The sequence below is a fragment of the Pelodiscus sinensis genome, chromosome 6 (genome assembly GCF_049634645.1).
Source record: "Pelodiscus sinensis isolate JC-2024 chromosome 6, ASM4963464v1, whole genome shotgun sequence".
Classification (NCBI taxonomy): Eukaryota; Metazoa; Chordata; order Testudines; family Trionychidae; genus Pelodiscus; species Pelodiscus sinensis.
This window is the reverse complement of record NC_134716.1, coordinates 51,283,876-51,299,590: the sequence shown is the minus strand read 5'-3', so window position 1 is coordinate 51,299,590 and position 15,715 is coordinate 51,283,876. Positions and strand designations below refer to the sequence as shown.

At 39.9% G+C, this 15,715-nt stretch overlaps 1 protein-coding gene across 1 annotated transcript in view; it reads left to right on the top strand.

Moving 5' to 3' along the window:
- SLC12A2 (solute carrier family 12 member 2) overlaps positions 1-15,715 on the top strand; it is a 109,465-nt gene that overhangs the window by 79,513 nt on the left and 14,237 nt on the right. The window contains exons 19-24 of the mRNA XM_075931906.1: positions 5,016-5,095; positions 6,663-6,803; positions 7,451-7,498; positions 8,268-8,390; positions 8,535-8,646; positions 13,097-13,183. Of these exons, the coding sequence (XP_075788021.1) occupies positions 5,016-5,095; positions 6,663-6,803; positions 7,451-7,498; positions 8,268-8,390; positions 8,535-8,646; positions 13,097-13,183 (591 nt within the window). The remainder of the gene's footprint in view (positions 1-5,015; positions 5,096-6,662; positions 6,804-7,450; positions 7,499-8,267; positions 8,391-8,534; positions 8,647-13,096; positions 13,184-15,715) is intronic.

Sequence of the window (15,715 nt, the reverse complement as noted above, 5' to 3'; positions counted from 1 at the left end):
AGACCAGGGAGACGCGGAGCGGCTTTTCTCGCCGTGGAGGACGCGGGCGGCGGGACTGCGGTGCGTCTCGGCGGTCCCACCGCCCACGTCCTCCGCGGCGAGAAAAGCCGCTCTGCATCTCCCTGGTCTGCTGGGGGGGGGAGGGGGTTGCGCTAGCTCCCCGTCTCCCTGGTCTGCTGGGGGGAAGCGCCCCCCGCACCGCCGGAGGTGGCGACAGTGGGGGAGGCACCCCGCACTAGCTGCGCTCCCCGCCCCCCCCCCCCGTTTGTAACTAGGGGTCCGACTTACGTCAGATTGACGTAACCCGGGGACTTACTGTATGTATCAGTTTAAAGACTAACAAGATGGTTTAATAGGTGATGAGCTTTTGTGGGCCAGAAGTCTGTCTATTAAACCATCTTGTTAGACTTTAAAGTGATGCATAGTTTTTCCGTGTGTGTGTGTGTGTGTGTGTGTGTGTGTGTGTGTGTGTGTATATATATATATATATATATAACCTTAACAACTTTTTGTATCTCTAGAAAAGTTTAATGATCAAAGTTTTTAGAATAATACTTTTGAAAGAGTGAAGAACGGTTTCAAATGTTTCCATATTTTCAAATAATTCATATTAAAAATCTCCTGCGTAAGTGTACAAAATTAAGTACTTTATTTAGTACTCTAGTGTTGTTCTTTAATGTGGGTAGATATTATTGATGGTCAACTTTTACTTTATTAAAATCTTCCAGGCCAATTGACTTGCTTGTGCGCACTGCACACAAGGATTGACTGTGCCTATAAACATGTAGACTAGTATGTGTTGAGGCCTGTTGATGGTGGGGGCATTTGCCCTGGAACCCGGTGATTCTAAGGGGTCTGGGGCTCCCAGCCACAGCCTCCTAGTGCCAGAGCCAGGTCACCATGGGGACGACCGGTGCTGGTGGGGGGCTATTGGGTGGCAGCAGTAGCAGTTGGAGCCTCAGGCCCTCTAGAATCACCGTGGGAATGCCGTGCAGCAGCTCCAGAGCCCCACGCCAAACATTCCAGCTAGCTCAGAGGGCCAGCCCTTCATAGCCCTAGCCCCTCCCATTTTAGGCATGTGAAGCTAGGCCACCTCCTCTTTCCCCCTACATTGCCCAGAGGACCGGCAATCTTGTAGGTTCCCCAGTCTGTTTTCGTAACTGAAGGGAAAGGTTACATCAGCAATATATTTTCTGGGTAGGATGAAAAGATTTCCCAGAAGTTTTTGAAGTTTCAAATGATTTGTTGTATGAAATCATCTGATTTTAGCAAAGTATACTTTAAAAAAAAACTTTAAATACATTATAAGTCTGCATTAGTCCTAGTTTAGCTTCAGAAGTAGTTGATATCTAGAGCACTTCCAAGGGTTGATTTTATTTTTGGAGCTTGAACTAGTGAATGTTTTGTATCAGACTCTTGAGTGCATTAGAATATGTTCTCTGTTGAAAGTAGACCTTTTCCTTTAATGTCTTATTCAGCTTAAATATAAATCTTGATATAACTATTTATGCAAAATGACTTATGGAACATTTTATGCTGGATTTGTATCTTCAGTTGGAAACTGTGAATCTGATGGTAGTTAAAGTATTGTAAGTTTCAGTACAGTAAAGGGATGACAACTTTTAAGTTGAATTTTTTTAATACCTAAAATGGATGGGGTGATATCCTACAAGCTACTGGAAACAGGAAATTCCAAGGTAATTTGTCAATCCCTTTTATAAGAGAGAGAATTCTAACTTAAGAAAAGCATTTTTCACAGGGTAACTTGTGCTGCAGGAAAACCTACTACTATAGCTGGGAAATACAGATGTACTCCAGGAACTGCAGAGTTTGTTTATGGTTCTATTACTCAGTTTTTTCAGCTACTTTGCAGGAAGTGAACATTACAGGGCAAAGTTACAGATTTTAGGAAGTTGTGAGAAATACGGTTTTAAATTTACTAGGAACATCAAAGATTATGAAATAAATGAAGAAAACAAAATTTTTGTTATCTACTATTTTGGTTGAAATTGCTTGTGGCTGTAGGAACTCTTGTGCTGAGCTAGATTGTGTAAATAGCTGAATTTAAAATAGAGAAATCTCGGCAGAGTAACAGGTAAAGCAGAGTTAGAGACAATTGTATAATAGAATAATTCTGTTTAGAACTTTTTCATTTGTGAAACACATTGACTCCAGAGTTAAAAGTGAATTCTGATTGGCAATGCACTCAGTTTGCAACTTCACACTTACATCTACCAGTCATATTTTCAAGCCATAGGGCAGTAATCTTCCTTAATAAACTAACATCAATAATAAATTCAAAAAAGGGTCACCTTTGGGTTTTTATTTACATAGCTAGAATAGGTGAAATTTTAATTTCATTGAGTTCAGCAAGACAAGGATTTTGCCTGGTAACTCACTTAAGACCTTACCTTTTGAATTCTGATTCCTCCTGTGGACATATCAGGCAGTAAAGTTCCACCATTGATTGTGGTTACTCACTAGTTAATACATTTTTCTACCTTCAGATGTCATCATGTTCCAAACGATAGCAGAATTCTTCTACCTATTCAGTTTTCCCCCATTTATATATACCTTGGCATCTGTTGTCTAGTTTCCTATCTTCATAAACTTGGTTTTTATTTAATGTTCTATATCTAAGTACAATGATTTTGTTCCACATATTTAATAAGGCACTTTTTGCAAAGTAAAGGTCACATAACTTATCTGTTAATTCATTTTACACCATCTATGATGATTGCTTGCTTTATCACCCCCTCTATTGCCAATGCAAAGAGAATTGGTGATAAAACACAGTTATCAAACTCTAGTTGCAATATCAAGCTACTTACCTGAGTCTGTATCTGATCTTATTGCACATCTGCTTCCATCACATCAACATAAGAAGAGGTTTATCATCTTGCCTGAGATCCCATAGTTTGAGTAATACTCAAGAGTTTCTCTGAGGACACTATTGAATACTTTTTATCAACTTTAAGAAAGAGGTTTTTGCCAAGCAGTAGTTTTTTTTGTTTTTTTTTCTCCAATGATCTGTTGAAGACTGAATGTGTTCACAGTGTTATCTATCTGAATGGAGCTCCCAAACCTTTATTGTAATATTACTAACTGTCTAGTTGGTGCACTAATATACCCTTTTGGGCAGTTCCAGTCTTGTGGTAATTGTTCTCTCTCCCGTGTTAGTTTTTCTAACTGCTCAGATAGAAGTTTGCCTGCCACCTTTAGTACCTCTGCTTCAGTTTTGGCAACTGCAGGAGCTTTTCCTTGATGTTAGGCCTCTGTTGATGGGTTTAATTTCATCAAGTGTTCTTGATCCCTCTGCTTTAAGTGTTAGCATTTCTCTTGAACCCATGCGTCATCAGTGGCTATGAATAGTTTAATATAGAATGGCAATCTTTCCAGCCTCTGGCTTTTTCATCATGCATTTTCAACATCTGTCTGTGGCGAGTCCCTGATGGACATAACCTCTGGCAGCCTTGTTCTTTCACTATTGTGTAGAGCTGCTTGTTGTTTCCCTTCAGTGCTGCTGCCTCTGCAGCCTTCTCCTTCACCTAGGCATTACTGTTTTGCCTTCATCTCTTCTTTTATTTCTTCGTAAGTTTATCTGTATCTTGCATCAGCCTCAAATAGTTCTATCTGTTGACACTTCTCATGGGCAGCGGGTATCATAAGAAGGGGAGGTTTTGCCTTCCCATACTGCCAACGTGGCCTCATTCCCAGACCAGCATGTCTCCCCACAGCGACTTGGATGCTGGAGGAGTCCTCTGTGCTAGGAGCATGACGGGGGGTGCTTTGTGCTACTATGGGAGAGAGAGGTCGTAGAAAAAGGGCCAGGGACTAGCTTCCTTGGGTGGCTGGATTTCTAGCCACCCATGACTATTAGGTTTTTGCCTTAAGAGCTTTTTTTCATCAGTCATTGCTCATGTTCCAGATGTAACTCATGCATGGGTTTTTTTTCTCTGCCCTCTTTGCTAGCACACTATTTTCCTCTGCCATTTTCCAGTTTGACTGTGTTTCTTCCTGACTTTCACCCGACTGGTCTTGTAAAACACTGGAAATGTTTCTAGGTGAAACCTGCTCTGCATTTCTTTGCCTTTGAGTTGTTCTATTTGTGATGCTCTTTTTCCCCCCTCTTTATGATCTTTTTTTGATTTTGAAGTTGTACCATGGTACTTAAAGATAATCTGTTACTCTGAGGATGTTAGTCAGCAGAGAAGATGCCCATCTCTTAGATGTGTTTTGGGGGGGGAGGGGAAGGGAGGAGGATTGGTACAGATTGAACCTCTCTAGTCCAGCATCTTTGGGACCTGACTGGTGCCAAAGCAGAGTATTTGCTGACCCATGGGAGGTAAGTATTGTCTAGCAGCATTACCAACACTACCACTGCTTACTGGGCTCTTAGAAGACAGTTAGGGATAAATTAGATGTAAATAATTATTACTGTGATTTGATAGGGCCTCACACATAATGGAAACCAGTGTTAGAACTTGTCTTGAAACCTGACTTCTTAATTATTAATGCTATAATATGTAAAAATAGTTAACATTAAATTCCTTGCACAATGCAATCATTAATTGTGCATTCTTTTAAAAATGTTTTTCAGTGCCCACAGTTTTCAGAGGCCTCTCTGGAATTTGTAGTTGTCATGTTAGGAGATCTCTTATACAGGCAATTTCTTTTAACTAGAAGTCCAAAAATATTTTATAACTAAAAAGATGTAAATTTTCCACATGCTTTCACCTTTCCCATGGAGCTTAGAATGTTTTTTTTTAATTTCATTTTATCAGTCTTCGCAATATAGAAAGGAAGTAAAATTGAGACTGTTGCTGTCCATTGTCCATTATATTTCAGCAGATGGTATTTAGTCTTCTGAAGTGGCTTAACAGTTTGGGACTTGAAGTGGAGAAGTACAACGTATACACATGAAGCTTAAGTCCAAAAGAAAAATCTCAATTGCCGTAGTTTTGAAAAATAAGTAGAACAAGACAAAAATGCAACTTTTTTTTATCCTTTTATAGTGATGCCTTTGACATTCAGTATGGTGTAGTTGTCATCCGCTTAAAAGAAGGTTTGGATATTTCTCACCTTCAGGGACAAGGTAAGATTTATTTTGCATCTTATAAAAGAAAGAGAGAACAGCCAAATTTTACAATTTTATGGACATCCATTCAGTATTTGTGTAAACTATTTGTTATGCCTAAAAACCAAGTATAGAGACTTAGGCTATGTCTACATTGGCAAGATTTTACGCAAATACTCTTTAACGCAAGAGTTTTTGCATTAGAGTATTTGTGCAAGAGAGCGTCTACAATGGCATGTGCCTTTGCGTAAGAGCATCCGTGCCAGTGTAGACACTCTCTTGCACAAGAAAGCTCCGATGGCCTTTTTAACCATCGGGCTTTCTTGCTCAAGAAATTCATGTTGCCTGTCTACATTGGCCTCTTGCGCAAGAACTCCCCGCCAGTGTAGACAGGCAGCAAGTTTTTGTGCAAAAGCACTTGCTTTTGCGCAAAATCATGCCAATGTAGACACAGTCTTAGTGTTTATAATTACTTTCAATATTTAGTCAACTTAAATACTTTTGTTAATCATTGGCAAAATTCAAGTCCATTTCAAAGCAGAAGGCCAATCAAGATTTTCAAATAAAAGCTTAATAGAATTAACATGGGCAAAACAACCCATTTTTCACTACTTGAAAGTGACTGAACCATGTTGGCTAAAACTTGTCCATGCCTCAGGCTGAAATTAGTGGGAAAATTGGCATGAAAACCTTTAACCCAAACAATTAGTCTGGCAAAGTTATAAGCAACTGAAAACTACGTCTTATAATGTAAAGTGTAGGGCAATGTTAATAGGCAGTTCTGCCACCCTTCACTGTAATACTTCAGGACAGGGATCATACATTCCTGACAGTTTTACCACTGGTCTCAAACTTAAGGTGGCAGTTTCAAAAGTCTGGACCCATTGCTGACTTAATTGATATAACTTCTGGGCTGAAAAATCCAGTTTTGACCAGATTTTTAGCATTACTGTACCTCCTTCTATTACATCACGAGTTGACTACCTCTGTTAGTATCCTATTCTGTCACAAAAGGCCTTTGCCTGAACTTGTCTGCTGAAAGGAGATATATTCTTATTCACTGGATTTTGGACAAGCCATCTTCAGCAAGCAACTTTGTGGAAACATGATATTGGGACACCTTAATATTTTTGGAAAAATGCTAAGATTGGAATACATATTGAGCATAACATTTTCAGGATTTATATCATACTAACAACTCCATGTTTCAGTTCCCTTCTCACACCAACACTTTGGCACAATGTGAATGATTCAAGACCCTTATTTTCTTCAGTTCCATAGAGGTGAATTAGCTGTATCTCTTCAGAGGTAGTGTGTGTGTTTGTGCAGAGATTTACAATATCTATAGAATTTGAAAAAGTATAATTCAGGGACTAAACTAAAATAATTCCTTATTTTCAGAGGTAGAATTTTTGTGTACGTGGCATGTACTGTACAACTTAATGAACTGCAGCAACATTTGCTTTTCTCCAGAGTTCTGTATTTATAATCTATTAGTTATCGATAAATCATAATTTTACAAGCTAAAAGCATATTTAATATTTACATAAAAAATTGTCAGTATTAATTGTTTATCTCTTAACAGAAGAATTACTATCCTCCCAAGAGAAATCACCAAGTTCAAAGGATGTTGTAGTAAATGTGGATTATAGCAAAAAGTCTGATACAGACACATCTAAGGCTTTTTCTCCGTCATCCAGTGAAAAAACTCCTGGTCTGCATAAAGGTAACTTCCTAGTTAGCTGTGAGATTGGACCATTCTTTTTACATAGTTGCATTACAATAGTATTTTTTTCATCTTAGACTTTCCAGGCATTTACACTATCTTGTATGACTTGAGTAGTGAAAGTGTAGGCAAAAATTGTAAAACCTTGATGCATAATGTAAGGCTTCAGAATCTTAGGCACCTAAATGAAAAGCTCGTGTTGCTTTTTGTAGATGTAATGAGAACAGTAGGCACTCCGAACTTTTTGAAAATGAGGTAAAATCTGTATATGCAGGCTTAACTTTAAGACGATGAAGGTTAAGAAATATTGGCCTTAAACTGGAATATTTAATTTAAATGCACATTAAGAAAACATTTTAAAATGACTCTTCAAGACTTATTTCCTCTATATATGAATAAAATGATTTTCTTGTCTTTATTTAAAAAAAAAAAAAAGACAAACCCTCTGGCTATGTGAAGTATTAACACATTTCATAGAACTAATTCTCATTGCAGTGTACAGTAGACCTCATCCACGTTGTGGTTCTTTTCTCATGGTGTGCTGATTTATTTTATTCCTCAGTTTCTAAGTGTGCACGCTACTTTTATCATCTTTAATACCACAAAGGATATTAACCTTTATTTTGTATTTTTTAAACATCTTCCAGAGGAGGAAGAAGATGGCAAGGCTCCAACACAACCACTGTTGAAAAAAGGCAGGCATTTCCATCTTTTTTGTTACTATCCATTTTTTTCCATACTGCTACCTTCAGTTTGTTTTTTTTCCCCTCACTCCTTTCTGTATAGAGTGTCAACCGTAAACTGGTATCATGGATGTCTGTTCAACTTGGATTAGGAAATTCAGGGGTCAAATTGTGGTGGAAGAAACAGTGGTGGTACTCTAAGCTCTCCTACAAAATAAGCTTTCTTCACATCAGTTGACAGGAACACATAGTGTGTGTGTGTGTGTGTGTGTGTGTGTTCAAAACATGGTTGTGCGTGTGTGTGTGTGTGTGTGTGTGTGTGTGTGTGTGTGTTCAAAACATGGTTGTGCATGCTTATGAGGTTTCCTGAAACGTGGTCCTACCTCAAAGTTTGAATGTGTCAATGAGGTCTGCTGGATTCCTTAGCAGGGCTCACTTGCTTTTCTGGGCTCCTTGATTTGTGATAGTGAGGAGGAATACTCAGTAGACTATGCAGCTAACTTCATGCTTTCACAAGCAATGAAATGGTTAACAATGTTATTCTTAGCTTCTCACATTGAAATGAATGGGGCTATTCACACTTTTCAGCAGCTGGTCTTCTCAGTATGAGAGATTAATGGAACAGCAATGAAATATGAAAATATTTTCGAGTCAGAATTGTTTTAAAAATGCAAACATTGGAAAACCAGTAATACTACAAAGCTGAGATTGAGATGGGGAGCAGGGGAGAAGCAACTGTTGCTTAAATCTTTTACAAATTTCCTTCCTCTCAATTTGCTAGACTCGAAAGGCACACGCACTCCTTTAAACTTGGCTGACCAAAGACTTCTTGATGCCAGCTCTCAGTTTCAGAAGAAACAAGGCAAAAATACTATTGATGTCTGGTGGCTTTTTGATGATGGGGGTAAGATAATTTGTAATGATAAAAGCACTTGGTAATAGGTATCATTCATGCCATATAAATTGTAGATTTGCACTATTAAATAGTTAATATGCAATGTCAATTTTCTATGCTCAATCTATTCCTAAATGTTACGGTCTAATGCAGGTTTGACATTGTTGATTCCTTATCTTCTGACAACAAAGAAAAAGTGGAAAGACTGTAAGATCAGAGTATTTATTGGTGGAAAAATTAACCGGATAGATCATGACAGGAGAGCGTAAGTTAACCTTAAGTTTTAAATCAAACATTTATGATATCATGGAATTTTATAATCATGCACAATACGTTTTTGCACAATACAATAAGAAAACGTTTTTCTTACTTAATGACCTTTTCCTATTGCACTTAAATTGGGAGGTACATAAATGTTAATTTATTAGTACTAGTTTATATACTTCATGATTCTAGCATATCATCATGTTCTTTAAAATAACAGCATTTGAAACATTTTAAGTTACTTTAAGTTTAGTGGTGTATTGTCCTTCTTTCAGTATAAGTAGACAGGAAACATTTGACTTGGGTTTAATCAGGCCATAACTTTATTAGATGTCTAGGATTACCAAGCAGATAACAATGTAGTCAGACAAACCTCATGTTTTATTTAATAATTATCCAGGGGTCTCTTAACATCTCCCCTCTCTCTTTTCCATCCCAGTTCCACCAGCAAATTCATTGCTGGAACCTTATCATCCACCCCCCTTCATGTGAGGGTTAAAAGGTAGACTATAAGAATGGGGGTTGGCTCCCTGCTGTACTGATCATAGAAGTCCCCAAACACTCCTCTTTAATGAACACTTCTTTCTAAGTTCTTTTCCACACCATTTATTCAGTCACTGTTTAGGGACGTTAAAAAGCAGGTAATTGGGTAACTGTGTAACTGGTGAAAATCTCAGCAGTTATACTGTTACATGCTGCAGGCTCAGCTTTATACTGCATAGCCAGCCAGCTTCCTGGGAGCCAGGGCATGCCAGAAACTGGCTTTTAAGCTAGCTCCTGTCTGCTGGCCCTGCTTCTGGTGAGCCAGCTGCCAGCCCGCACTGCTGCTTCTGTATCCATATGTATCAGAGGTAGCAGTGCAGGGCAGCAGCTGGCTCCTGCCTGCAGCTGATTCAAAGCCAGGAGCATGGGGTGGCAGCTGGCTCCCTGGGAGCGGTGTGGTAACCTGCCTGTAACCGATCATGGTAAAAGATAAGCCCAGGCTTATTAGTTAACTGTTTAAATGGTTATCCTATTACATCCCTTGTCACTGTATACCTTTCCTGTGGAGTTACCTGCACTGTGAATCTGCCTTACACTTAAATAACTTGTGACATATAGTCTACTGCACGTCATGCAAATGTGGGAAGGTGAAAAAAACTCAACTGCACCCAAGCCAGTGCGGTGGTAAGGAAAAAATTCCTTCCCAGCCCCCCTAGAAAAGGAATGGCCAGCATTATGCCCACAGGTGGTGTTGACAAAACATGGTATTTTAACCACCTAGAAGGGAGGTAAAGTGGTCCTGCTTCAGCCTCTGCAACAGGATGACTCCCAGCACTGTACTGTTCCTGTCTAAACCCTGCATTCACAGGTGATTAGTCAGTGATACCCTGCCCCTTTTTTTGCTGCAGTTTTCATCTTTCCCCTCTCCCAGTTACAGAGCACTTTTCACTTCACTCTGTTAAATGAGCCAAAATCCCACCCCACTTAAAGGTAAATCATATAGAAAACTTTGCTTTTACTACTGTTGTTTGTTTTTTCAATTTGGCAAATATTTTGCCAGGGTCGGCTCTAGGCACCAGAAAATCAGGCAGGTGCTTGGGGTGGCACTTTGCCAGGGGCAGCATTTCAGGTAAGCAGCTGGCGCCGCCCCTGGCAATGCCTAGCCCTGCTGATTTTGGTTCCTTTCTCTCTTCCCCCCTCCCCTCCCCACAATTTTTTCGTGTGTGTGTGGTGGCTTTTGGTGGGGTAGGGGGGTGGCCAAAATTTTTTTTTTTTTTTTTTGCTTGGGGCAGCAAAAAACCTAGAGCTGGCCCTGTTTTTTGCTGTGTTTTTTAAAGGGAACTGAAAGTAATATGACCTACCAGACAGATTGTAAATATTAATTTGCATCCACAAAGCTAAGTCTGAGAACCATTATGATAATGTCTTAACTACCCCACTTCTGCAAGGTTAGACTAGTCTTATTAGATTAGGGCAACATCTTGATAGGTGTCAGATCTCATCTAATATGGTAAATAATTAGGGACCCAAATTGGCAGTCCTTGCTTACCTTAGTTAGAAAAGGGCTCTAAGTTAAGACAGGTCTACTGAACCGTGGCGCATTATTTATAGGGGTTTTTTTCCTGTTCCCTTACCCTAAAAAATAATACAGAACAGTTGAGCGTGGTTACCGAAGAATGTGATTATGTAGTTGGAGATAGAATCATAAAATACTAGAACTGGAAGAGACCTCGAGAGATTAAGTCCAGTCCCCTGCCCTCATGTCAGGACCAAGCTCCGTCTATATCATCCCTGATAGATGTCTGTCTAACCTGCTCTTAAGTATCTCTAGTGATGGAGATTCCACAACCTCCCTAGGCAATTTATTCCAGTGTTTAACCACCCTGACAGTTAGGAAGTTTTTCCTAATGTCCGACCAGATGGGGACATACTTATAAAAGGAAGTGGTAAATTTTGCACCCTTACTGTCTATATCCTTAAACAAAATAAGAAGGCATTCAAGAAGCTAAAAGAGATGTTAGGGTCTTAAAGATCCCTCTTGTCAGAACTACAGTGGCATTGATGCCATATCAAAGTTTCCATTATAGATATTTTCAAGGCAGGCTGCTACCTGAAATTCTGTACACAGTCTTAACACATCACTAGTCTTTTGTGGCATTCTGTTTATTTTTGGAGGACAGTTTGCCAGTTGTTGCTTAAACTTTCACAAGTGGGAATAGAGAGAGTCCACTTGGAGAAGAAGGAAAAATAATATTCTAGCATAGGCTCTTGAGGAGCTCTCTATAATCTCAATTCTCTCCCATTCTCCTCTTTTCCTTAGAGTTCTTCTCTCATAGGACTCTTGAATTTAGTGGAAGGACTGAGAGGTTGAGACCACTCTTTTTATAACCTCTGTTACCTTTGTATGGCATCAAATACTTGTATGGCCCCAGGGCTTACTATTTTCCAGACAGTTCCTGATGCTCAGATGCATCCTGATATGATTATGTGAAGGCAGCTAGTTCTTAGAGCAAGGTTGGGCAAGAGAGCCTCAGTGGGCCAATCAGTTCCTAGGAACGGGGCAGTGAGCAAAGTCTCCCCCTATTGCTAGGGGCAGAGGTGCCTGGAGGGAACTGCTAGCTGTTCAGAATAGCTGGTGGTTCTCTCTGGGGCCATGGCAAAGATTTCATGTGCTCCCCCACCCCCAGACCAATAAGGGTCTGTGGGTGGGGGAATATGGAAGTGTACTGCTTCTGCCCCTTATGCCCAAGGCCCCATTCCTTCTGGAGTGGCCCTGGGCCACTTCAGAAATTTGTCAAGTGTTATATAATTTTGCCCTTCTAAAATTATTGCCCACTTCTGTCTTAGAGCATTACTATAGCATGTCTGTCTTGGGACAGCAAGTGATTTTTTTTTATAAAGCTTCCTTAATTATTTTTCTGTAAACCCTAACGCTTAAAGAAAATTAATGCTGCGTTTCTAGTAATGGGAAGTAAAAGTTGGGAAAGTTTGTTGGTTTGGTTCTGTTCTGTAAAACAGCTGTCTGGTACACAAACAAGTTATGGTATGTGAATATTTTTGGCATGATAAGAATGATTCCATTGTCCAAAAATGGTGGCTTTAAGTACAGGCAGTCCCTGGGTTACATGGATCCAACTTACATTGGATCCCTACTTACAAACAGGGTGAGGCAACCCCGCACTAGCTGCTTCCCCCCAGCAGACCAGGGAGACGCGAAGCTAGCGCCGCCTCCCCCCCCCCCCCCCCCAGCAGACCAGGGAGACGCAGAGCAGCTTTTCTCAGCAGACACCTCAGCTTGAGAATAAAGGACTGAGGGAAGTGAGGTGTGGGAGTATAAAACTGAGCTCTGGAGAAATGTTTGGCTAGAGTTTCCCCTACAATATGTACCAGTTCTGACTTACATACAAATTCAACTTAAGAACAAACCTACAGTCCCTATCTTGTACGTAACCCGGGGACTGCCTGTACATGAACTCTGCTATACTTATCTTTTTCTGCATCTTCTGATGAAATAGTATTTTTGTTTGAATTGCTCTTAAACATATGGAGACTGAAATCATTTTCTGCTGCAAGAAATCCCAACTCCTAATGATAAACATTATAAACTAAACATTTATTTGTGTTCCCGTGTGTGTGTGTGTGGGGGGGGGGGGGGGGGGGGGGGCAGTTTCTCAGTGAAGGGATCACTTTCTTAAAAACTGAAATATCTTGTTTTAAACATACTTTTAAACGCTATATGCCAGTATCTAGACAGAGTATTTGTATGAGTTTGTTGAAACCCTTGCCCTGCTTCACTCTGTACTTTTGTTATCCTTTCATTTCCCCGTGTAGTTCCAAATTGGATGGCTTTTTGAGAGAATGTCAATGTCTAGTTTGTAAACATACTTATTGTTATTTAGCCCTATAAAAATGTTAACTGACAAAATATACTATAAAACAACATATATCTATATTTCTTTGAAATTTAGGATGGCTACTCTGCTCAGCAAATTTCGAATAGACTTCTCAGACATCATGGTCCTTGGAGATATTAATACAAAGCCAAAGAAGGAAAAGTGAGTTGAAAAATGTTCCAGAAGGACACATCACTTATTAGTTACATTCATAATTTTCTATTGTAACATAAAAAAACAGTATTTAATTCAGCATATGTATTTTGATAACTTAACTAGCTGGGTTGGTGAGTTCCTAGTGCCAAGAATTTAATATTGGTTTAGAACAAGGGTGGGCAATAATTTTCGATTGAGAGCCATTCCAAGAATTTGGAAAGTGGTCGAGAGCCTCATTCTTCCTTAATATTAATGGAGGAAGTTCAGAGTCTGGGATGGAGGTTAGGTACAGAAGGGAGCTTGGTGAAGGAGGGAGTTGTGACTTGGGGCACTGGACTGGGGTGCAGGGAGTTGGATTATGACCTAGGGCAGGGAATTGGGGTACAGGAGGAGGTGCAGGAGGTTTGGGTTGTGAACTAGGGCAGGAACAGACTGTGATTTGGGGCAAAGGGTTGGGGTGCTGTATTTGGGTTCAGAAGGGGGGCGGAGGATTTTGCTATGTGGAGTTAGCAGGGCAGGAGTGGGTGGTGAGCAGAGGGTTGGTGAATGGAAGGGCTGGGGTGTCAGAGGCAGGCTTTTGCCAGACTTATCAGCCAGCAGCCCGTTCCTGAATCAGCCTGCTTGTCTGCTCAGCCACCTCATAGGCTGTAGCTATGTGCTCTGTGAATAATTACAAGCCCCTTGTGCTTTGTGGCTGCCTGTTATTGAAACAGGTAGCTCCCATTGGCCAGTTTCTGGCCAGAAGCCGGCCAATGGGATTGTGCTGGGGGCAGGAGCAGCTCCTAAAGTTTTCTTCCCTCCCCTTCTGGGCTCAGTTTTTAAAGTGAAATGGCCCTGCAGCCACATTTCTGACTGGCATGCGGGTGAGGTGAGGCAAGCGGGGAACCTGCCTAGGGCTCCCCGCAGCATCCTCGGGCTGGATTTAGTAGCTTAGTGGGCTGGATGTGGCCTGCAGCCGTTTTTTGCCCAAGCTTTTAGAATCTCAGATACCACAAGTGCTACATTCCAATTTCAACAGAATGAGTTAATAGCATAAATCTATCCTAAATAAAAAAGGAACAAAGATAAAACTAGAACAAAGATAAAACTTGTATATTTTCATCTTATTTGTACCTTTCTACATCTTAAAACCCAAAATAATACTAACACTAAACTGATTTAAAGATCAGACTGTGCACATCATTAATCAGCTCAGCAAATGCATGAGAAAATCCAAGTTCTGCTGAAATTTTCTTATCCAAAGAATCATTAAATATTTTCACTTCTCAAACTTGAAGAATCTGTATGACTGCAGTTGACTCCAAAGACTAGTGCCATTTTATGATAGAATATCCTGTAAGAATTAAAAGATCCAAAGATTGAACATTGAACATCAGCTCCACCCTGAAATCTTGTCCAGTTTGAAAGAGAAAATACATATTCAAATGTCTTTGAAAATTTCTGTAGCAGAGTAATATAACCCAGTTTTTTTCCAGCACCTGCTTGGATTTGTCTAGAATTTGTTAATTTGTAGATTTGTTAATATTTATCTAGAATTCCTAAATAAGTTATAATGCACACATTCATTATTTTGCTGGATAAGTATTGTTTATCAGAAATTTGATAAAATATTTATACTGAAACAATATATTGTAGATTAACAAACTAAATAATAGCTTTCTAGATTATTACTGGTGTGTTGTCTTTAATTCCTGATTTGATATGACGACTGTTGGTGGAGGTAAAGCTAGACACATGTATGTTATATTCAGGGCTTTGCAGAAGATACTGGCACAAAGTGATGTAGAATCATAGAATTGGAAAGAACCTTGAGAGAGTATGATATCCAGTCCTGTGCACTCATGGCAGGATCAAGCACCATCTAGACCATCCCTGATGGTTGTTTGTCTGACCTGTTCTTAAAAAAATATCCAATGATGGAGATGCCACAACCTCCCATTTCTCCTTTTCCTATCATCAGGAGTTTAGAGCAATTTTTCTCCCTTCTCCTTATAACAACCTTTTAGATTCTTAAAAAGCTGTTGTCATGTTCCCTCTGTCTTCTCTTTCCAGATTAAACAAACCCAGTTTTCAGTCTTCCCGTCATAGGTCATGTTTTCTAGACCTTTAATAATTTTTGTTACTCTTCTCTGGACCTTAACCCAAAGGTGCCTAAGGTGCAGAGTCTTAAAATTCAGCCAGTGGAGGAACTGCTCAATCCTTCTAGTAATCAGGTCATTTAGTTTTCTATCTTGAGGTGTACACTTCAGGACATTTTTTATCTCAGATTAACTTGCTAGGCACATCTTGAACAAATTCCCAAATTGGTCCCTGATATGGTAGAGCTTAGGTATCCCTGCAGGATGACCCATCTATGATAAATGTGCTGGGCCAGGGCTTCTGCCTTATGAAATCCCATTTGTGCCTGTGCAATAGGTAGCACAAAATGGATTTAAAGTTACCCTAAGTGAGTTGTTGGAAGTCTTACAGAAATCTCTAGATGGTGTACACCAGTCTGTTATCACATTTTCATAGCCCAATCGGGTCAGAAGCATGCCT